Here is a 22,872-nt window from a genome sequence, read left to right on the forward strand (position 1 = left end):
GTTGAAAACCTAAGGTCAGCTTTACTGTATTCAGGATTTGATTTTTCTAGTGGAATATATAACATTGGTGAGAGGTATGGTAATGACATCTCTTTTGACTGTTTGGTAAAGTACAGATGAGATTCACTCCAAGCTAAAAATGCTGGCAGTGAAATTCTGCCCGTCGTATCTGTTAAGAAAAATTCCTGGAGAGTTAGTTCAATGGTTAACTTTATTGATAAATAACATGCTTAGTGAAGGTCATTTCACTTTAAAATTAGGGGATATTATATTAACCAAAATATCATACACAGATCAACAATAACTGCTAATTATGATATCTCAAAGAACCAAATCAGCAGGATTATGGTGTCTATATTAGTAAAGGGGGAAAAGTCTCAACTGATGCAGCAAGTATTATTCAAAAATTTTGTTGCACGCACAAAAAGTCATCATCGACTAGAAAACCCCCCGTGAAAAATATATTTACTTTTTTGTATTTTTTATTTCGTGCTTAAACCCAATAGACTCTTGTTGATGTAATCTCCAGCATGAAGCATTAATTGTTATCAAACGTCTTGTGGTATAGTTCCCCGAAAAAGAATACCGAAATGGGACCATTGGAATCAACACGCAAGCTGAAGCACACATTTTAAAGATAAGTGTTTTTGTGCACTTTATGAGGAAAGGGCACATGACAAGAGTCTATTGGGTTTAAGCACGAAATAAAAAATACAAAAAAGTAAATATGTTTTTTACGGGGGGTTTTCTAGTCGATGATGACTTTTTGTGCGTGCAACAAAATTTTTGAATAATAGTTGCCGCATCAGTTGAGACTTTTCCCCCTTTTCTAATATAGACACCATAATACTGCTGGTTTGGTTCTTTGAGATATTATATTAACGCCAATTCCAAAATCTGTGGGTGCTGCCTTGTCTGTAGTGTCCAGCGTTCATTCTGTGGCTAGTATACCATGGTTAACCAAATTAATGGAATCTTTGGTGGCATCTCAAGTCATGTCTTTTTTTTATATGTTTCAAAGCTTACATAGCTCACAATACGGATTCAGGCCAATGCATAGTATTGAATCTTTGCTTATGCATTAGTCAGTAAGGTTAGGCGGCTATTAAGCCATAATGTTTCATCAGTGTTGTTACAATTTAACATATCTGGGGCTTTTGACACAGTAGATCACACCCTTTTGTTAAATAAATTGAACGAACTTGGTTTTTCAGGAGCTGTTCTGAAATGGTTTGCAGAATTTTTAATAAAATAGATGCTACTGTGTCAGAAAGAATGAGGAATTCTCTAAAAGTTGGACTCCTACCTACGGAGTCCCCCCCCCAAGTTTCACCATTGCCCCCTATATTATTTAATATCTATGGGGGGCTATTAGAAAGCTGCGCTAGCATTTTTAGCTCCTGGTAAAAATCTGCCAGCAGTAAACGCCAAGATGCCCATAGGAATATAATGGGCATCTTGACATTTACCACCTGCTGATTTTTACCATGAGCTAAAAACACTAGTGCAGCTTTGTAAAAGACCCTCTATATTTATTTATTTGTTTGTTTGTTTGTTACATTTGTACCCCGCGCTTTCCCACTCAGCTTACATAGTAGTAGGATTACAAAGTATAGCTTACATAGTAGTAGGATTACAAAGTATAGTACAGAGAGAGCAGGCTAAGCTTGGCAGAGTAATGGGGATGTGTAGATAGGTAATATTATAAGGGAGAGAGGGTAAAGGAGATAGGAGGAGGTGCTAGTTTTAGGCTAGATTAAGATAATCAGGGGATAGGGTCAGGGTAAGCATAGGGAAAAGTTAGAGGAGGCGTGGTCTGAGTCATTGCCGTTGTCACAGGATCAGGTGATGAATAGGTGGGTTCGTAGGGTTAGGTCGTGGCATTTGGAAACTCATATATGAATTTGTTGGGAAATTCATCTCAATGCTATGTTTCTTCATATGCTGATGATATTTTTTATCTTGGTGCCATTGCCACCTGGGAACTCTGTTGTGGATAGTTTAGTTAAAGATTGTATAGAGAAAACACATCTTTGGGCATCCCAAAATCTGCTAAAACTTAATACTGTTAAAACGAAATTGTCATACTTTAGCGCTTCTGTGGTGAATATTCTTGAAAGAATTACACTTAAGACAGGGGAATGCTTGGGCTTTGAAATGTCTTCCAGGGTTCTTCGATTTATACTAGACTCACATTTGACAATAGAATGTCTAATTAAAAGTTTGAGTAAAAAGGTCTTTTTAAGCTATGACAGCTAACAGTTTAAACTTTTGGTTCAAGCAATTATCTTGCCCCAGGTTGCCTATATGTGGGCATTCATCAGACATTTCAAGCTAGGCTGCAATTTTTACAGAATTGTGCTGCTAAACTGATTTTTGTTGTATGAAATTCAATCATGCCACTCCACTGCTATAAGATTTACATTGGCTGCCTGTAAGAGCTCGAATAGATTTTAAGGTGGCTTGACATTTAAAATTATTTATGGTTGTTGCCCCTTGGATCATGTCTCTGATGACTTATCCATCTAATTATCCGTCAACTCAATCAGGTTATTTTTGAAATTAGGAGGTCAGTAGGATAAGCCCATGGGTGCTGGGGTTTTGTTTCAGGAACCGTATAAGGCCCCCCTCTCCCACCTGGTGGTTTAGGCTCTGACTGACAGACTCTGCAATATTTGGATTGGTAGCCAATTTCCAGCCTCACACCCTAGCAAAGAAACAGCAGGTCAGAGGTCTGGGTGACACTTCTGAATCCTGTCTACAGTGATGATCCTAGGTCGGCTGCCACTCGGGGCGGATCGCCGATGCGCACCCCCCCCCCCCCCGGTGCATTCTTAGCTGCTGGGAGCAGCCGCGCGGCTCTCGGCTCCGCTGGCTCCCTGCTCCCTCTGCCCCGGAACAGGAAGTAACCTGATCCGGGGCAGAGGGAGCAGAGGGAGCAGGGAACCAGCGGAGCCGACAGGCATGCGGCTGCTCTCTGCACCCCTCCAGCGGCTTGCACCCGGGGTGGACCACCCCACCCTTGGTACACCACTGCCTGTCTGTAACAAGATACAGTTTAAGGGCCCTGTTTAGCCTTTTTAGCATGTGCTAACTGTGTAGACGCCCATAGGAATATTATGGGCATCTACATGGTTAGTGTGTGCTAATTTTTAGTGCACACTAAAAACACTAGCACGCCTTTGTAAACAGGATCCTGAATGTGATGACTGTGTTAGTACAACACTGCTGTAAGTATTTTTATTTATTTATTTTATTTCTTTATTTATTTGTTACATTTGTATCCCACATTTTCCCACCTATTTGCAGGCTCAATTTGGCTTACATTGTACCGTAGAGGCGTTCGCCATCTCCGGTAGAGAAACAAATACAAGGAGTTGATGTGATCGAATAAAGTTCATGTGTTATACACATTGGGGAATTATAGAGAGGAAGAGTTATGCAGAGTCTTTTACAAGCTTTGGTTTCATTGTGTTGCAGAGTTTAGGCACTTAAGTATGTCTTCTGTGTCTAAAAAGCTGGAGACCTTTTGCTGGAGGGCTCTCCCTGTTACATGGGTCGGTGCTCGGGAGGCTGAAGCCAACAGACAAAATTCAAATCTAGGAGCTCCCTTATGTATTTTTCTAACTTTCCCTCCAGGAGTGAAACTCCTCCTAACTTTCTGACTTTCACCAATTAGGGCTTGGGACACTCCCATTTCCTCTGGTTACTGACATCATCTTCCAGCTCACTTAAGTGTACCTTTCTGCACGGCAACCAGTCAGATCAGCAACTTCTCGTTTATGCTTTCATTGGAGGAACCTAGTGGAATTTTCTATGCACAAATTCTGTACAAAAATCCACAGGTTCCTACATATTTATGGTATTATTTATGATTTGAATTTTGGTTGTTTTATTTGATTAACAGTTACTGCCCCTAATGCAGCCTTTGCAGGTGAAATGTGGCCACATTGGGCATAGTATTTCTTTAGTGCAATTAAAGCCTTATAAATTCTTTGAACTTTATTTGATAGTCTGTTGTTTCTGCTATCCACAGAGACATGCATGAGGTAGATTTGCATGTACTGCCTCCTTTGTATGCAAATCTATCTCATGCATATTGATTGTAGATTTCTGAAAAAAAAAACCTGAATGTGTGCTGAGGACTGGATTGAGAACAACTGTCATAGACAAAAGAATGGAAAAAAATAAAAGGTAAATCAAGTAGAATTAAACCAATTCTACTGTCTTCAGCTGGCTCTTTGGTTTGCTGACATTTTCTGAACTAACAGCATAAATGTTCTTTCATGGGATATTTTCTACTTGCAGATGATAACGTTGGCAATCTTATTGTGATAACAAAGAACAACAAGACCCTCATCAACATTCGATCTCAGCTGGACCTGATTGTGAAAGTGACATGGCTTAATCCACCAAATCTGGGAGCTCGAATTGTGACCACAGTACTCAACAACCCGACCCTCTTCAATGATTGGTAAGGAAGTCTGAGATACAGAAAAAAAAACCCCAGCTGATATAAGTTTCAAAATCAAACTAAATGAAAACCTAGAATCTTTATCATAGAAACAGAAAAATAAAGGCAGATACAGACCATATGAGCTATCTAGTCTGCCCATCTGTGCCACCTATTATCCCTTCCACTCCCTTACAGATTCTATGTACTTGTCTCAAGCTTTCTTGAATTCAGATTCAGTCTTCATCACCACCTCCACTGGGAGGTTGTTCAATGTATTCACCACTCATTCCATGAAGAAGTATTTCCTTACATTATTCCTGAGTCTATGCCCTTTCACCTTCATCCTATTCCTCTCACTCCAGAGCTTCCTTTCAATTGAAAGAAACTCACCTCCTGTGCAATTTAAGCCACAGAGGTATTTAAACATTTCTAACCTCTTTCCCATCTTTCTTCCAAAGTATACATATTGAGATCTTTAAGTCTGTCCCCATATGATTTATTATGAAGACCACTGACTATTTTAGTAGCTGCCTTCTGGACCGACTCCATCTTGTTTCAATCTTTTTGAAGGTGCTGTCTCCAGAATTGTGCACAGTATTGTAAATGAGGTCTCACTAGAGATTTATACAGAGGCACTATCACCTCCTTTTCCCTACTGGCCATTCCTTTCCCTGTGCACCCAAGCAGCCTTCTAACTTTTGCCGTCACATTTCTACTTGTTTGGCCACCTTAAGATCATCACATACAATCACACCCAAGCCCCGCTTCTCTTTCGTGGTTAGGTTTACTAGCAAGTTACAAGGGTCAGATTGAGCCTGTCCTGATTTTACTTATTGTTTCTGCCATTGCTGATGCAATGGAGGTTAAACAAGGGCTGATTCTGCCTGTCCCTGATGGCTTGTTTGGACCTCTACCTGAGGTTCACTTTTTCCTTTCAAGCTGATTGTAGTGGCCATCAGAAGCAAAGGTTATTAAAACAGAAAGGAGTGAACAAAAAGGAAAAAGTCTAAAGTGATTCCCCAATATCACTTCTTTAAATTTTTCCTATCAGGTTGAAGGTAGTATTCTGCTCTCCATCAAATAGACACTAGTTCTAGGTCTCCTTGGGTTTTCCAGCATACTAATGTACTCTAATTTCCTAAAACACACAAGTAATTATAAAACCCAGATCTTTTAATAGGGCCAGCAGATGTTTTTGCATGACCTGGGAAATATTTCTAAGTGCATCACATGCCAAATTGCTTAGTGCTTACATATTGCAGCCCATGTCTTCTTTATTTAAAGCAAGGATTCTTATAAACTGAAAAGGGATTTCATCAGTAGGAGTTGCGTATGTAAAGGGATTAAGCAGTGGTTCTTACGTGGACAGTAGCCCAGGGACCTTAGATTCACAGATGTGATCTTATTAGGAACTGCTTCACCCGTCTTGCATGAGTTGGTTTTTAAAACTTGCATCTCAAAGCATTCTAGTGCCTGAAGTCCTTCTCTATCTTGCATTTGCCTCTAATAAGTTGTTTGTCTAGGGATATTTGAACCAAGTCAAACTGCAGATGAAGAAATGTATGACACATAGCACCAGAGCCATGGGCAGGGGATATAATGGTGGCCCACCAGGGCAGGAATAACACTTTGGAGACCCCTAGGCAACCAAGTGTGTCAGGCCCCCCCATCATAACATAAATACATTTTTAAATTACCACAATCAGTGGCCCTAGGTGGTTCTGAGCACAGAGCAGTGGCATAGACAGAACTAATTTTTTTAATGTAGCCTGAGGCTAACATGGGTTGGCACTAGACAGTACATTGCAAAACAATGAAATGTGTCGAATGATTCGTAGCAATACAGTTTGACACAAGAGGTGATGTTCAATAACCCTTTGATGTAACGTATGAATTGTCTTTCCAACATACCACATCTGGCACCCACATTGTAATACATATATAACATAATTTGACTGACATGTGGTGGTCTGCTTCAATGTAAATCTTTTTCCATCCATTGGAAATATCTTGCATATTTACCTCAAGAAAAGCTTGTAGAACAAAGGGAGATACAAAATCAGAACTGTCACTTTCGTTGTGACCATTGTAAAACTTGTTCGATTTACAACTTAAATTTCAGAATTTGTAAATCCAGTGAATGGAAAAAGATTTACATTGAAGCAGAAGACCACAAGTCAATCAAATTATGCTGTATTACAGTGTACCTGCCAGAAGTGGTATGAAATGCCTAATGTACCTGAATATAGCTACTACTGAAACAAAGTGTAAGCAAAATCCAAATAAATAAATAAAATAAATACAAAATGTTTGAAAGACGATTCTCTTTACACCAAAGGATTACTGAACATCATTCTTGTGTTAATAGAAGAAAGATGAGAGCACCTCTTGTGTCACACTGTATTGCTAGGAATCATTCATCTGACAAATTTCATTGTTTTGTGATTGACAATGTTCTCCAAAATAAATGAGGGGGTAATCGAGATCAACTAGACAAGTACAGACATTCTTCTCTTATTGGCCTATGCCACTGCTGCTGACTTGGGTGGCCCTCCCATGGTTTTGCCTCCACTACACAGGAGAACTGGCATGGGAGGAAACAGCAGATAAGAAGCATCGTTCCTCCTGTGGACTGGAGAAAATGCTCTGAGGGTGAGGAAAATATACAGATTTCAGTAGGCAGCGGAGGGTCTGATTTCCCCACCTCACTCCATACATACTATTCTTTCTCCTAACAGCTGATTAACCAGGTCAAAAATCTGCCTTGAAAGCCACTGAATTACCACATCTGAGAGCGTTCTTCCTAAATCTCTGAATTCTAGGTATTTGCCTAGCTTGCCTATGTCTTAATCCCTCCCTGTGGTCCCCTAGATGAACATCCATCTGTGGATGATCATGCATGAAAGCAGGCATGAGCAGTGAATGAAACCCAACATCTTTTGAAGTCTTTACTTATCCTCCATTAAACAAGAAACATCTCGTTCATTGGGTAGAGATGATAGATTATTAGGCTAAGACATCTTTTTGGGGTCATTTTTGGACATTTTTTTCATTTGCTTTCAAAATTTGCTTTAATATAAAAAACCATTAATACGTGTTACAACATTTTAATGTGTTATGCATTCATTTATTGGTTAATGTGGATCAAATTGATTTGGCATGCATTGAATTTTTTAAGACAGGATAATGAACCAAATGTTTTGGAAATGAATGCACATTATGTTATGCTATGCTATATTATGTTATGTTACACAGGGCTTATTGTCCACAAATACCTAATATATAGTTCATTGCAGATGTAAAAAGAAAACTGAGACATGACCTCAGGAATCTTATCATAAATCAATTATCATAACCTTAAAAAACCAAATTGTAAACAAACCTGATTATGTTAAATGTTGTTGAAGCAAGAATGTTTTAAGAGCTTTACGATATACTTGGCAGTGCCTATGTATTCGCATTTCTAATGGTAAAACATTCCATAAACACGCAACCAAATAATGAAGGGGGTCCTTTTCTAAAAGGCGGTAAGCCCAATGTCGGCTTACCGCTCGCTAATCTGGAACTACTGCCGGCCCAACGTGGTTGCCGGCAGTAGTTCTGGCTGGAGCACGCACCATTTCTGGAAATTTATTTCTCTAGCGTGGCGCTAACCCAGTAAATTGGGCATCACCACACGCTGCCCGGTTACCAGCAAGTTACCACAGAAGCCCTTACCACCACCTCAATGTGTGGTGGTAAGTGATCCCTGCCATTCGGCTACGCGGTAAGGGTTATTTTACCATGTGGCTATTTTTGGGGGGAGGCTTTTTACCCACTGTGGTAAAAAGGGCCCTAGCGCGGGAAACATGGCCCCCACCGGTACTGCGGGGCCTTTTTCCCCGCAGCTTAGTAAAAAGACCCTGAAGACAAGTATTAAATGTCTTCTTAAATCTTAAGAAAGAAACTGATGGAAACTTTAATAACATACAGTCACGAGTTGTCACATTGGTAATTGAACTACTGTGTAAAAACTGAACAAGGTTGGATAAATACTGTGGTGCATCACCGTAGATAACTTTAAACACAGCTGTTAATAATTTAAACTCGATCCTGGCTTCAACCAGTAAGCAGTGCAGTTTAACCAGCAAAGGGATAGCAGGTATAAATCTACCAACCAAAAATATTACATGTGCTGCTGTATTTAGAATGAGTTGCAGTCATTTTCCAAGATTTTTTGAGCAGACGTTGTATATAATATTACAGTAATCTAATCTAGATAAGGTTAGAACCTGAACTAATAATCTAAATTTATCAAAATCAAAATATTTTCGAATTGTTCTCAATTTCCTTAATGCATGAAATGGTTTCTTAGTTAAAGATTTTATAAGTTGGGAAAATGTTAATATACTATCTATCTATCTATCTATCTATCTATCTATCTATCTATCTATCTATCTATCTATCTATCTATCTATCTCCATTCTTAATATTCTAGAACAAAAATCAAGTGAGAATGTGTTTGTTCCAAGAGAAAACTGCAAAGTGAAACTTAATAGGATCAAACAAACCCAACCAAAGAAATTTAGGGCCCTGTTTAATAAGGTGCACTAGTGTTTTTAGCGCACACTCATGCAAGAGAAACCCATAGGAAAATATCAGTATCTCTAGCATTAGCGCTTGCTAATTTTTAGCACACACTAAAAATGCTAGCACGCCTACAGCGCGGCTTAGTAAACAGGGCCCTTAGGTTTTCTGGATTCAACTTAAGTCTATGGGTAGAAATCCAGTCTTCTATTATCTGCACACAGATTCCCAAATCTTTCAATGTATCACTCCAGTCCCCTTTTACCGGTAACAACAAAGTAATATCATCGGCATAGACAAAGAATGAAATCTTCAACTCGTTGGAGCAACACATTGAATGATGATGGCGAGAGTGGTGACCCTTGAGGAACCCCATAATCAGGGGTCCAACCCATAAAAATATTACCAACCTTTTGCACTCTATAATGACAAACTGTTTAAAACCCTCTAAACCAGCTCAAAACCTTCTCACCTATCCCTATATCGCTCAACCTGAACAGCAAAATGTCATGGTTGACCAGGTTGAACACAGCAGACATCGAATTGAACCATAATTGCATTTTGACCATGGCTTAGCAACATTTTAGCCTTGGCAACAATAGAAGTAATCACTGTCTTGGTGCCATAATATTTTACAAAAAACAGACTGAACTAGATGCAAAATATTCCTATCGTCTAAGTACTCATCTAACATTTTAGACACATATCCCTCCATTATTTTAACAAATAACGGGATTGAGGTAATAGGACAATAATTACTAACCATTCGCAAGTCTTCACTGGGATTTTTTTAAATTGGTGTAAGAGCAATATCTCCCCATAATGATGGAAGATTACCATTTAATAAACAATCATTAATCCAGAATATCAATGCTGACAAAATAAGTGTCACTGGCAGACTTCATTAAATATACCGCATATGGATCAAGACAGCTATTTGATTTTGCAGATCTATATAGCAACTGCTTAACCTGCTCAGTTTCCAGAGATTGGAAGTTATTCCACATACGATCTACTGAGATATTATCTAACATGTTAGATTCAACTTGATTCCCAGCTATAATCGAAGTTGTTGCTGAATTTTAGCAACCACAACCCTAAAGTAACAAGCTAGCATATCAGCTGTTGGAGAAACACTAGTATGTTCTAATTTCAAATCATCACAATTTGTAAGATTATTCACTAAATTAAACAATCTCTACTTCCTTGGTAAAGTTGCATTTCACCCCCCCCCCCCAAGTTGTTATTTTGATGGTCGTATATGATGCTGTGGCCATCTACATAAGTACATAAGTATTGCCATACTGGGAAAGACCAAAGGTCCATCAAGCCCAGCATCCTGTTTCCAACAGTGGCCAATCTAGGTCACAAATACCTGGCATGATCCCAAAAAAGTACAAAACATTTTATACTGCTTATCCCAGAAACAGTGGATTTTCCCCAAGTCCATTTAATAATGGTCTATGGACTTGTCCTTTAGGAAGCCGTCCAAACCTTTTTTAAACTCCGCTAAGCTAACCGCCTTTCCCACATTCTCTGGCAACGAATTCCAGAGTTTAATTACACGTTCAGTGAAGAAAACTTTTCTCCGATTTGTTTTAAATTTACTACCTTGTAGCTTCATTGCATGCCCCCCTAGTCCTAGTATTTTTGGAAAGCGTAAACAGACACTTCACATCTACCTTTTCCACTCCACTCATTATTTTATAGACCTCTATCATATCACCCCTCAGCCGCCTTTACTCCAAGCTGAAGAGCCCTAGCCACTTTAGCCTTTCCTCATAGGGAAGTCGTCCCATCCCCTTTATCATTTTCATTGCCCTTCTCTGCACCTTTTCTAATTCCACTATATCTTTTTTGAGATGCGGTGACCAGAATTGAACACAAGATTGGAAGGATCACACTACTTTCTTTTCCTAAGGAAACGGAGTATACGGATGATGGCCAAACATCTTATGCTCAATAGAAAGAACCTGAAAGACAAGCTGAGGGCACTGGGTACGCTTGGGACCTGGGACCATATCACTAAACAGACGGGAATATACAGTTTCTCTGGGTTGAGTGGTAAGTAGCTAAATGCAAGCTCCAGCAGTAGTCTGACAGCCCAGTCTCAAGCTGTGAAAGGGCATCTGGTACATAGGTTTTAACTGCCATTTGCTGTAGGATTCCAATGGCTAAAAGAGACACAGGATGAATGGACAGAGCAGGTGCTGGTGTAAGTGGTTGGGAGTTAGGGGAAGGGTGTATGTGGGGTCTATTCCAATGGAGAAACACAGATCAGATGCTATTATCAAGAGAATGAGAGAAGAACACAAAGCATTATGCTTCTCCTCCCATTTTGTTTCCATTTCCTCTCCTTTCTCCATCCATTTCCCCCTAACTGCATCCATATTGCTTTTCTTTTTCCTTTATTTTTATTTCTTTGTTACATTTGTACCCCACATTTTTCCACCTATTTGCAGGCTCAATGTGGCTTACATAGTACCGTAAAGGCGTTCGCCAAGTCCAGTAGAGAACAAATACAAGGTTATATTGTGGTCGAATAAGGTCGGTGTGTTTCAGGCACCATGAGGGTCGAAAGGGAGGGAAGGTTGTATATTGTCCAGTATGATCATTGGTTTTGCTGTGTTGCCGGGTGTGGGGAGTTACGTTGGGTCAGTAGGGTAAGCCTTTTTGAACAGGTTGGTTTTAAGTGATTTCCTGAAGTTTAGATGGTCATGGATTTTATTCACAGCTTTTGGGAGTGTGTTCCATAGTTGTGTGCTTATAAAGGAGAAGCTAGATGCATAGGTTGTTTTGTATTTGAGTCCTTTGCAATTTGGGTAATGAAGGTTTAGGTATGTTCGTGATGATTTGGTTCGGTTTCTAGTTGGTAGGTCTATAAGGTCTGTCATGTATCCTGGGACAGCGCTGTAGATGATTTTGTGGACCAGGGTGCAGATTTTGAAGATGATCTGTTCTTTAATTGGGAGCCAGTGCAGCTTTTCTCGGAGGGGTTTGGTGCTTTCGAATCTTGTTTTACTAAATATCAGCCTGGCTGCTGTGTTTTGGGTGGTCTGGAGTTTCTTTCTGAGCTGTTCTTTACATCCCACATAGATTCCATTGCAGTAATCTGCATGGATTAGAACCATTGATTGTACTAGGTTTTGAAATATTTCCCTCTGGAAGAATGGTTTTACACGTTTAAGTTTCCACATTGAGTAGAACATTTTCTTTGTTACGGAGTTTACTTGGCTCTCAGGAGTAAGGTTGCGGTCGATTGTGACACCGAGTATTTTTAGGCTGTCTGAGATAGGGAGGGTGTGTTCTGGGGTGTTTATAGTTATGGGTTTGTATTTGTTGTGTTGAGATGAAAGGATGAGGCAGTGTGTTTTTAAGTGTTCAGTTTCAGTTGGAATGAGTTTGCCCATGAGTCCATGATGTTCAAGCCTACCTTGATTTCATTGGTTATGTCTGTCAAATCATGTCTGAAGGGAATGTAGATTATAACATCTCCTGCATAGATGAACGGGTTGAGGCCTTGATTGGATAAGGACTTTGCCAGTGGGATCATCATTATGTTGAACAGTATTGGTGATAATGGTGATCCTTGAGGTACCCCGCAGGCTGCTTTCCACGGTGGTGATGTGTTTGAGTTTGATTTTGATTTAACTTGGTATATTCTGGTGGTTAGAAAGCCCTTGATCCAATTAAGTATTTTTCCACCAATTCCGAAGTGGTCAAGGAGTCTTATTGGAGAAGAAGTATGCTTTTACCTGTAGCTATTTCCTGCTTGAATTTGGCCAGGAGAGTGACTAGGACAGTTTCAGTACTATGGTAGGGGCGGAATCCTGATTGTGATTCGTGTAGTATAGAGTACTTGTCCATGTAGTCAGTAAGCTGTTTGGTCACCATGCTCTCCATCAGTTTAACTGCTAGTGAGATAGATGCAACTGGTCGGTAGTTGGCAAGTTCGAATGTTTTTTTCTTGGTATCTTTTGGGATTGGGGTGAGCAGGATTTTGCCATATTCCTCAGGGAAAAGACCTTGTTGGAGCATGTAGTTTAGGTGGGATGTGAGGTCTGTTGTGAAGCGGTCAGGGGTGGATTTTAGTAGGTAGCTGGGGCAGGTGTCCAGTTTACAGTGGGTACTGGAGAACCTTTTGATCACTTGAGTGACTGTTTCAACGGTAAGGAGTGTGAAGTTTGACCAAGTTCGGTCAGCTGGGTATTCTCCAAGGTTTGGATCCAGACTATTGATGAAGTGTTTGATATCAGTATTGTTCTGAGGTAGCGTTTTGCGTAGGTTTATAATTTTTTCATTGAAGTATTTAGCGAGTTTGTCTGCAGATGGGATGTCTGTATTGGTTTCAGTGACCACTGTAGTGTCTAGTAGTTTATTCACAAGTTGGTATAGTTTCTTCGTGTCTTTGTAGTCGGGCCCTATTTTAGTTTTATAGTATGTCCTTTTGATTTGTCTTATTGCGCATTTGTATTTTCTTTGTATCTGTTTCCATGTATTGAGTGTGTGTTCATCTTTTATTTTTTTCCATGCTCATTCGAGTTTTCTGGATTGTGTTTTTAGTTTTATCAGATCATCATTAAACCATGGTATAGAGTTGTGCCTGCATGAGGTTCTTGTTTGTAAGAGCGCTATTTTGTCTAGAATGCTTCTGCATTGTTTGTCCCATTCTGTGAAGTAGTGTGTGGAGTCCGTTTGTGCTGTCCATTCATTGTTGTATATCTGTAGCCAGAATGTTTCCGGGTCTATTTGGCCTCTGGTTCTATAAGTTGTGTGTTCATGTGTGCGGTACGAGACTTTCTTCTGCCATTTTAGTGACAAGTTTAGTTTGTAGTGATCGGTCCATGTTGTTTCTGACCATTCAATATTTGTTATTATTAGGTTCTGGTCTATTGGTACTTTGTGTGAGATTAGGTCCAGTGTATGCCCTTTGACATGGGTTGGTTGCATTTGTGGCCATGTGAGGTCCCATGAATGAATTCCTTACATTCTCATGCATTAGTAGAGTTTGGGTCCTCTAGATGAAGGTTGATGTCTCCTATGTTGGAGTTGGTAGCACATGTATTTGAAATGAAGTCAGTGAAGATAGTCTGGCCTTCATTCCAATTTCCTGGTGGTCTGTTAAACAGGACGGCGTTCAAGTGGTCAGACAGGGTTTTGTTGTGGATTCTGATTGACGCAATTTCAAGTTGAAGTGTTATGGACTCATTTCCATGCCTGCCCATTCACATCTCCCTTCCTTTGTCCTCAATTGTCTTTCCTCCTACCTATCTCCCACCCTACCTGTCCTCCTTTTCTCTCTCTTCCTATTCTCTCTTCTTTGCAGTCCCTTTCTATGTACATTACTTCCAATGATGGGCATTGTTCTTCCAGCCTCTCGTTTGATTTGATTAATTTTTACTAAGCTGCCGTTAAAGGGGCCCTGCGCTAGTAGCAGTGGCTGTTTCTGCCATGCACCAGGGCCCCTTTTACCACAGCAGGAAAAAAGCCCGAAAATAAAATGGCTGTGCAGTACGTTCGCACTTGCTGCACAGCAATTTTGGAGGGAACACTTACTGCCACTGATTGAAGTGGCAATAAGGGCTCCTGCGCTAACCCAGCAGTAATCAGGCAGCACACAGCGCTGCCCAATTACCCCCAGGTAAACCCCTGCGGAAATATTTTTGAAATATTTCTGCTAGCGCCAGAAATGCTGCACTCTGGGGGTGGAACTACTGCCGGCACCTGAGCTAGACCAACGGTAGTTCCAGGTTGCCGTGCAGCAAGCCCATTGCCACACGACAACCCTTTAGTAAAAGGGAAGCAAGCATGGTAACACACATCGAAACTACTGTTCTTCCTTAGCTTCACAGGTAGAGTTCCTGCATATCCATCGGCACGTCCATCTTGGTGCAAATGGCCAGATCAACATGTCCAGTCTGAACTCCATGAACCTTGACTATGTCGCCCATTCCATTCATGAAGCAGTCAATTCAGTCGCCTAGAGTAATTACAGCCAGTGAAGAGATGAGGCCTTTATCTCCATTGCCCTTTTTGGGGGGTAGGAAAGTGGTTTCTCTTGAACTGCTGCTGTATCTAAACAGAGCTAAAATAAATGATCTGACTTTGAAACAGATGAATGTATAATATTTTTACATTAGAAAAATATTGTGTTTGTGTCTCCTTTTCCAAAGGCCGAAGTTTGAGGGATATAGCCTGAGGATATCCTGAGATTTGATTTTGATTCTGTTACAGACTCTTTTTGTGCCCCGTGTGCCCTGAGGATGAGGGTCTCACAGCATCTAGATTCTCATTTTCACCATTAATAGAGAGAATCCATTTGATACAATAAAATGCCCGAGTTTCACTTCTTGGCTACAAACATTACCAGCATTTTCCATTAGGTGGCACCAGTGAATCAATTTCCTACTTCAGCGTAGGGGAGAACACAAGTCCTAGACCCTAGTCACAAACTCTGAGGGAAAAGAAATGGATTAAACTTCTTGGGCACACATCTAATCAGTAACTAGGTAATAAGTTATATGAGTGTGCCATACACTTCAAAGCCTATTTTTGTGCACGGAGCTAATAACTGCAATTCTTTCCTGTTCAAAACCAGTCATGGGGAAGTTACACCTGTGCAAGAGCTGCTCCAACATACTAGTACAAGAACTAGTACATTTTGTCTAGTCCTCTGTTACTCTTCTTTTGAAAACTGCCTACAGACAAAGGAGCCGATGCTCAAAAGTACCACAAGCGTTAACATGCGGTTATAAACTTGCGCTGAAACCATTACTGCAGACCGCATGTAAATGTGTTTAAATGTAGTCATTAATTACCCTGCAGCTATGTCCAAAAAAAAGTTTCTCAGGTGCATTTAGTGAAGGAAACTTTACACTAGGTCCAGGGAAGCGTAGAAGGGTTGGTTGAGAGGAGAGGTGTCTAGGGGCGCTTCTTCTCTCCTTCCAACCCAACTAACCTGCTTCATCAGGCCGCAAAAAATGGCCCCCCCCCCAAAATACCTGGCAGTCTAATGTTCTCTCTTCAACCTGACCAGACTCGACTTGAACATCAGCCCCCCCCCCTTCCCTCATATAAATAAATAAACCCTGGTGGTCCAATGTCATCCCTCTCCTGGCCCCCTCAGCCCCTCCTTCAGTGCCCCCTACCTAGGCTAGGCCAGGCAAGGCCCAGCCCGGCCCATTGGCCCCTTCCCTAGCTAGGCCAGGCCATGCCAGGTCCAGCCTGAGCTGCCCCCCCAAGTCATTTTAGCATGGCCCAGGCCACCCCCCAGACTTCCATACTTTGTAGAAGCAGGAGCGACTTAACCCCTCTGAGCGCTCTTATTTTTCCCCACAGGTAAAAGCAAACGTTGTGTGGAACTCCGTGAACAGTTTTATCCACGTGCAAGTTAATTTTCAGACAGCCTGGTACCTGGCTTTTGAAAATTGTTCCTTCTCAATTTGTTAGATGTGCTATTGCCTGCCCCTGTATAACTGAAAGGTGCATATCCATGGGCTCTTGGGCCTGAAGGAGTCTTAGAAGGATAGTATTAGAGATGAAGGGTGGACTTGATGGACCTCTGGTTTTCTTCAACTTCAATCAAGTATGTAAACAAAAAACATAGAACACAACTAAAATGATCTACCAAGCTTTCTGAAGCTCTTCCAAACTAAGATGAACACTGAAAATTCATACCAATGTTTCAAGAAGCTTGTTTCAATGTCATGGAGATAGGAAAACGAAATTGTACTTAGTAGTAATTTATTTGTTAGAAAGGTTACTGATTTTGTACTTTTAAATTATGTTTTAATTGCAGTAATTTATAAGGACCATAAAGGTAGAATCAGCCTGGATTTAAGCATAGGCCACTGCCTAGAATGCTGAATTTCAAAGGTGTCAGCACACACACAGCCAGTCAAGTTCTCAGCATATCTGCAAGGAATATGCATGAATAGATTTGCATACAATGGAAACAGTGCATGCAAATCTATCTCATTCATTTTTAGTATGGAAATCATGAAAATCAAACTGGCTGGATGTGTTCCAAGAACTTGGTTGTGAAACCTTGCTTTAGCGCCTTGCATTTCAAAAGGAGACGCACTTGGCACTGTGGCCTCCTTCAACCTGCTCTCTCCAGACTGCTTGATTCACCTCCTTAACACTCATTCTCTCTGACCCCATTCTTGAATTTTCCCATCTCAGCACACACACTCTCAATTTCCATCTCCAGCCCAGCAGTCACACTCTCTCTTCTGCTTGTAACCCTTCGCTCTCCCTTTTTCCCCAGCCTTCCACTGTGCTCTGTGCTCTTGCATAACCTCACAATTCTTCTTTCTCTGTTTCTCACTGACCTTTCTCTTCTCCTCTTGCCCCACTCCCTCTTTTTACCCCAGCCTCCACTACCCAATACCAATATTCTCCAGCTGAACCTCTCTTTCCTTCTTGCTAATGGTGTTTGACATCCCACCTCTTTCTCTTCCCCCATCCCCACTCCAACCCCTAACAGATTAAACCCTCCAAACTTGGCCCACAAACATTTTTAAAACCTCTCCTCAGTCCCTTCTCACCTCCTACCTGTGTCCCTTGGTTTCTGCAGATCTCATTCAGCCCTGGCAATACCAGGTTCAGGGCAATAAGGGTCCCCAGCGATTGAAGGATGCAGGCAGTTCAAGACTAGGAGTCACAAAGGCAAGGTGAAGATGGAGGATGCCGAGGAATGCAGTGAGCCACTATGTGAAAGAGCTCCCCCTATAGATGCCTCCTATGTCAACAGTCTTTCCTCTGCACCTGCCAACTCACCGTGGGATCAATGCTGCTTCAGCTTTATTGCAAAGAGAAAATGTACCAACCAACACAAAAGGAGTTGGCAGAATATTAATGAAAGATAGCATAATGGGAATCAATGAACCATCATTTCCAGTTGAAAGGTCATTGTGCTATATGTCATGGAATACTGACTGATCAACTGGACTAGGCAATGTCACTCAAAGTCATCTTGGCAGTAAAGTTCCCACGTTTACATTGCTTTCACAAAAATGGCAATTTTGTCCCAGTTTTCTTTAGCCCTAAAGCTACACCTTGCAAAGATTTGTGTTTGTTAGCATCATTAAGTTCATTAACCTTAAAAAATATAGGGGCTCTTTTTACGAAAATGCGATAGGCCTACCACAGGCTTGCCATGCGGCAATTTTTCTCTACCGCCAGGCTCCCCAGGTAGCCTGGCAGTAGTTCTGACTCCCAATGCAAACCATTTCCAGAAGCGCCACATGCTGCCTGGTTACTGCCAGGATACCGCATAAGCCCTTACTGCCTCTTAAATAGGAGGCAGTAAAGGCTCCCTCAAGAAATGGCCATGCGGCAAGTGTTTAACTTACCACACAGCCATTTGCTTTAAAAAAAAAAAAGCCTTTTACCGGCAGCGGTAAAAGGGGGGTCTCAGAACACAGCAAACCCACATGCTGATGCCACAGCAGGGCCCCTTTTACCACCGCTTGGTAAAAGGAGCCCAGAGTGTACATAAAATCAATTTAATGTACATTAACATAAATTTATGCATATATGTTATTCACTTGTTCAGAACCCTTATTATATCATCCTCACTTTAATATTCCCTTATCTCTTGTTTGTCCTGTTTGTCTGTCCTAATTAGATTGTAAGCTCTGTCGAGCAGGGACTGTCTCTTCATGTTCAAGTGTATAGTGCTGCGTACGTCTAGTAGCACTATAGAAATGATAAGTAGTAGTAGTATTTATTGGTTTTAATTTGTGTATGTTGTATTGTAACCCACCTAGAACAGTAGGATAGTATGGGCTAGAAGTATTTTAAGTAAATAACTTTGCATACATTAAAAAGTTCTAAGGGACATTAAAATGTGTTTATTAAATTTAATGTGTGAATAAAAGCAAATTTAAAAAACCCTTGAAAATCAATAAAGATTTTAAAAGTAAACTAACAGTATTTTTGTCTGTGAACATCCCTAGCACCTGGTATACTAAAAGCCACACATTGACCCCCCAAGCCTCTGGTTGATGTAATGTCATATCCACCATAATAATTTAGAAAAAGTACATTCTCATCACCTCTCAGGAGGTTGCAAGCCAGGACCTGTGTCCTGTCTCTGTATAAGGCACTCTTTCACCATTCCATTGTCATTCCACAGTCAGATTCTCGCTAGTTTTGTTGTGAGCTCTGAGTACAAAATGTCTCTCATGTTGCTGAGTGCAGGTGCTGAAAAACACGTGTAGTGAAAATGAACAGTACTAAATCTCCACCCGACAGTTTTCTGTAAAACTGGTAGGAACTGCAATTGGAACGTGGATGGGATCCCGTAGTTCCTAGGATGTATTTGGCAGTGTGAGAAAGTGACAGAGTTGAATGTTTCTTTCTACTTTGGACTGATCTAGTAATATTAAAGACAGGAATATCCTTTAAATAAGTAACTGAGATGAAGTTATAAATCCATCCAGTGATCACCTTCATTGTGAATACTGAAGGAATGAGCCTGGGTGTTCAGTAACAAAGGTAAGGACATTTCCATATTATCTCATAAATAAAGTAGAGTTTTGTAATAAATAAAATATTAGAATGAATGACCTATTACAGTGAAAGTGCCGAGGTTTGAATTATTTTCCAGTCTTCAATTTCTTCTTGGGCTATGACTTCTTTAAATAAGTTGGTTGTTTCCTGGGGAATTGCATGCCATATTAACAGTGCTGAAAATTAGGTACATGCAGTAGCAGTATGTGTGTGGGAGGGTGGAGGTGGGGGGTTCAATTCTGAGTAAGGCCTCTCTGAGGTTCTGATGAATGGCGGAGGCCGGTTTATACTTTACATATGTCCAGATTTCTGAGGGGGTCAATGCTCAGAACTCCTGTGCTAAAGCCAACAGTGCAGACCCCATACCGCCAGAACAGCGCAGAACAGCAGAGAGGAGGAGTGGCCTAGTGGTTAGGGTGGTGGACTTTGGTTCTGAGGATTCAGGCACAGGCAGCTCCTTGTTTTTGTTACATTTGTACCCCGCGCTTTCCCACTCATGGCAGGCTCAATGCGGCTTACATAATGCATAAGAAAGTATTTTTTTTTTTGTAAGAACCCAATTATACAATACAATATCATAGATGTACTTGGAAGCTATGAATATTCAACATTTGGAAAATCTATTATGAATGAGAAATTGTACATGAAACATTGAGAAGGTTAATGGTAACTAAAGGAGTAGCCAATTCAGGTAAGAATTAGTTGTTTGTGATATGTTCTTTATAAGGGTTTGCTTGAAGAGGAACGATTTAAGGATTTTGCAGAATTTGGCATATTCCTGTATACTTCTTATTTTGAGTGGTAAAGAGTTCCACCATTTGGTTCCTAGGTATGTGGAGTCTGCAGAGTGGACTGTTTTGTAGATCACATTTTTTTAGAGGTAAGATTATTAATGGTACCATATAGTCTGGAGCTGTGCCATTTAGGATTTGAAAGATAAATTAAAGGCACATAATTTGAAGGTGATTCTCACTTTGATGAGAAGCCAGTGTAGCTTGATTAATAAAGGGGAGGAACTTTCAAAATGAGAGATTTTGTCTATGAACCTGGCTGCAGTGTCTTGAGCTATTTGGAGTTTTTTTCCAACAGGTACTCCTTACAGCCACCATATATGGCATTACAATAGTCGAATTGGGATAATCTGAATGTTTCTGATGAAAAATAGGGTCTGATCCTTTTCAGTTTCCAAAGAGACCTGAAAGATTTTGTGATTACTGAGGAAACTTGAGAATCAAATGTTAGATGTTTGTCTATAATTATTCCTTCAATTTTTAGATTATTGTCAATGGGGAATGAAATGTTGTCAACTGAGAAACTGCTGTAGTCGTTTTGGTCAAATAGATTGGTGATGATCATGAATTTAGTATTTTCTTTATTTAGTTTTAGTTATCATTACATTACTAACTTACTATCTTTTTGAGCTATGTATATTTCTACTCTGGCATGGAAGGCTCTCAGGCCAGCATCTTTCTCATGACACCACTACACAAAAGACTGGGGGGGGGGGGGGGGGGGGGGGACTTCATCCATCTTTCCCAGCTAGTGAAGTTGTTAGCAATGTAGTAGCAAACATGTTTTTAAAAAATATAGTTCCCTGTTTTATCATTGTCTCTGGCCAGCATCACCTGTAAACATAAAATCTATAATATTTACTGTGTTTATGCTGTTTGGTGAGACACCTGCTCAAATGAAAAAAATAGGATTCTTGATCTCTGCACGTGTCCTTTCTCCTTCAGCCTGCTCAGACCAGCATCTGAAGATGTGCAGACTGGAGTTAGAGCCTGCTGCTCCTGTGCGTTACCTGATCACTGACAGCTGTACCTGATTATTGTGACTATCTGCGGCACCTAACCTATATCTAGTTTGCAATAAAGCTAAGTATTCTATACAACATGGATGCTAATATGACAGCCTCTATAGTGACCACTGTCAGTTGTAGAGAAAACACTGTTTTTTCTACACCCAACAGTAATCACTATAGAGGCTTTAGCTGTTAAATTTGCATCCATGTTAGATTTGTCCTCATTGAGGAAGAAGGTTTGATTAAGGGAGTTTATCTTCTGGGTTTTTTTTTTTTTGCTTTTGAGAGCATATGAATAATTGGACTCCTGAAGCAAGTGTTGCTTACTCCAAAACGCGGCTCGTGTCGGGTTTTTAATGAATAAAGGACTCTCGATTATTCCACTCTTGAAGGCCTTGCTGTGCTTTTTTCTTTTGCAGAAATCAAATGTAACAAGTCCCTTCCCCAAAGAACTTATACTGTAAATTACTACTACTACTTATCATTTCTATAGCGCTACTAGAGTACGCAGCGCTGTACACTTGAACATGAAGAGACAATCCCTGCTTGACAGAGCTTACAATCTAATTTAGGACAGACAAACAGGACAAACAAATGTAAATGAGTACCAGAAGGGAATATGACGTGCCCATTGAGATTTGAACCCTTGTTTCCCTGGTTGTTAGCTCATTACTAGGACTACAAGGCCTCTCTTGTTCCTCTAATTTAGTACATCACATCTGTTCTATGTGTGCTATCGTATAGTGGAAGACTTTCTTATAGTCCCAAAGGAAGAGAATGTTCATTTTCAACAGATCTACTTCTGCTGTTGCTTATCATTACTATAGTGCATCACCCTTCAGATATGCATCAGAGACGGGCCCCTTTTTTAAGTCACAGAGATACTCACTTAGCTTATACTGAGTCACCTAAGCACAAGCTTTTTATGGGTATTTATATGCACTGTGCAAGAGTAGTTTCATCCCTCTGCTGGTACATTTAGACAAAGGCATGTGCTTTGCAAAATGAGACACACAATGCCCAAATGATTAGGTCAACCATTTCCTGGAAAAGAGATACAGAGTTTGTATATGCACTTAGAAGATTAAATTAACCCAGGACTTATTTCTTAGTACTGGATCAACTGTAAACTGCTCTATGCACATATCATAGTATGTGTAAGGGCAGCAGCAGGACATCATGCAGCAAATTGACTTCACTGGTTTTTTTTAATTCAACCTGTGATACAAACTATGGGACAAAACCAATCACACAAGGGGCATTTTCAAAAAGTGGTTTAATATGTTGCAATTGGGACGTCCTGCTCGTAAGTTCCAAAAAAAAAAAAAAAAAGGTCTATCTCAGCCAGTTTGAAAGAGGAAAAACATTCAGATTTTCTGTTCAAAAAATAACTGTGAGATGGACATTTTTGTGCCGAGAATGTCCAAAATAAATGGTCATTTTCCAAAATGAAATGTCCAACTTATGAATGGCAAAAAAACAGGGATAGGGTCATCTGCCTGGCATCATTTTGAAAAAAATGGACATACAG

The 22,872-nt window shown here is 40.4% G+C and overlaps 1 protein-coding gene across 2 annotated transcripts in view; it reads left to right on the plus strand.

Moving 5' to 3' along the window:
• GOT1L1 (glutamic-oxaloacetic transaminase 1 like 1) overlaps positions 1-15,101 on the plus strand; it is a 62,709-nt gene extending 47,608 nt beyond the window's left edge. For both annotated transcript variants that reach the window (XM_030199632.1, XM_030199633.1), the window contains 3 exons: positions 4,309-4,474; positions 10,944-11,086; positions 14,867-15,101. In XM_030199632.1, coding sequence (XP_030055492.1) covers positions 4,309-4,474; positions 10,944-11,086; positions 14,867-15,006 — 449 coding nt within the window. In that variant the 3' untranslated portion in view covers positions 15,007-15,101. The remainder of the gene's footprint in view (positions 1-4,308; positions 4,475-10,943; positions 11,087-14,866) is intronic.
• The last annotated feature ends 7,771 nt before the right edge of the window (positions 15,102-22,872 follow it).

The sequence above is a fragment of the Microcaecilia unicolor genome, chromosome 4 (genome assembly GCF_901765095.1).
Source record: "Microcaecilia unicolor chromosome 4, aMicUni1.1, whole genome shotgun sequence".
In the NCBI taxonomy this organism is placed as follows: domain Eukaryota; kingdom Metazoa; phylum Chordata; class Amphibia; order Gymnophiona; family Siphonopidae; genus Microcaecilia; species Microcaecilia unicolor.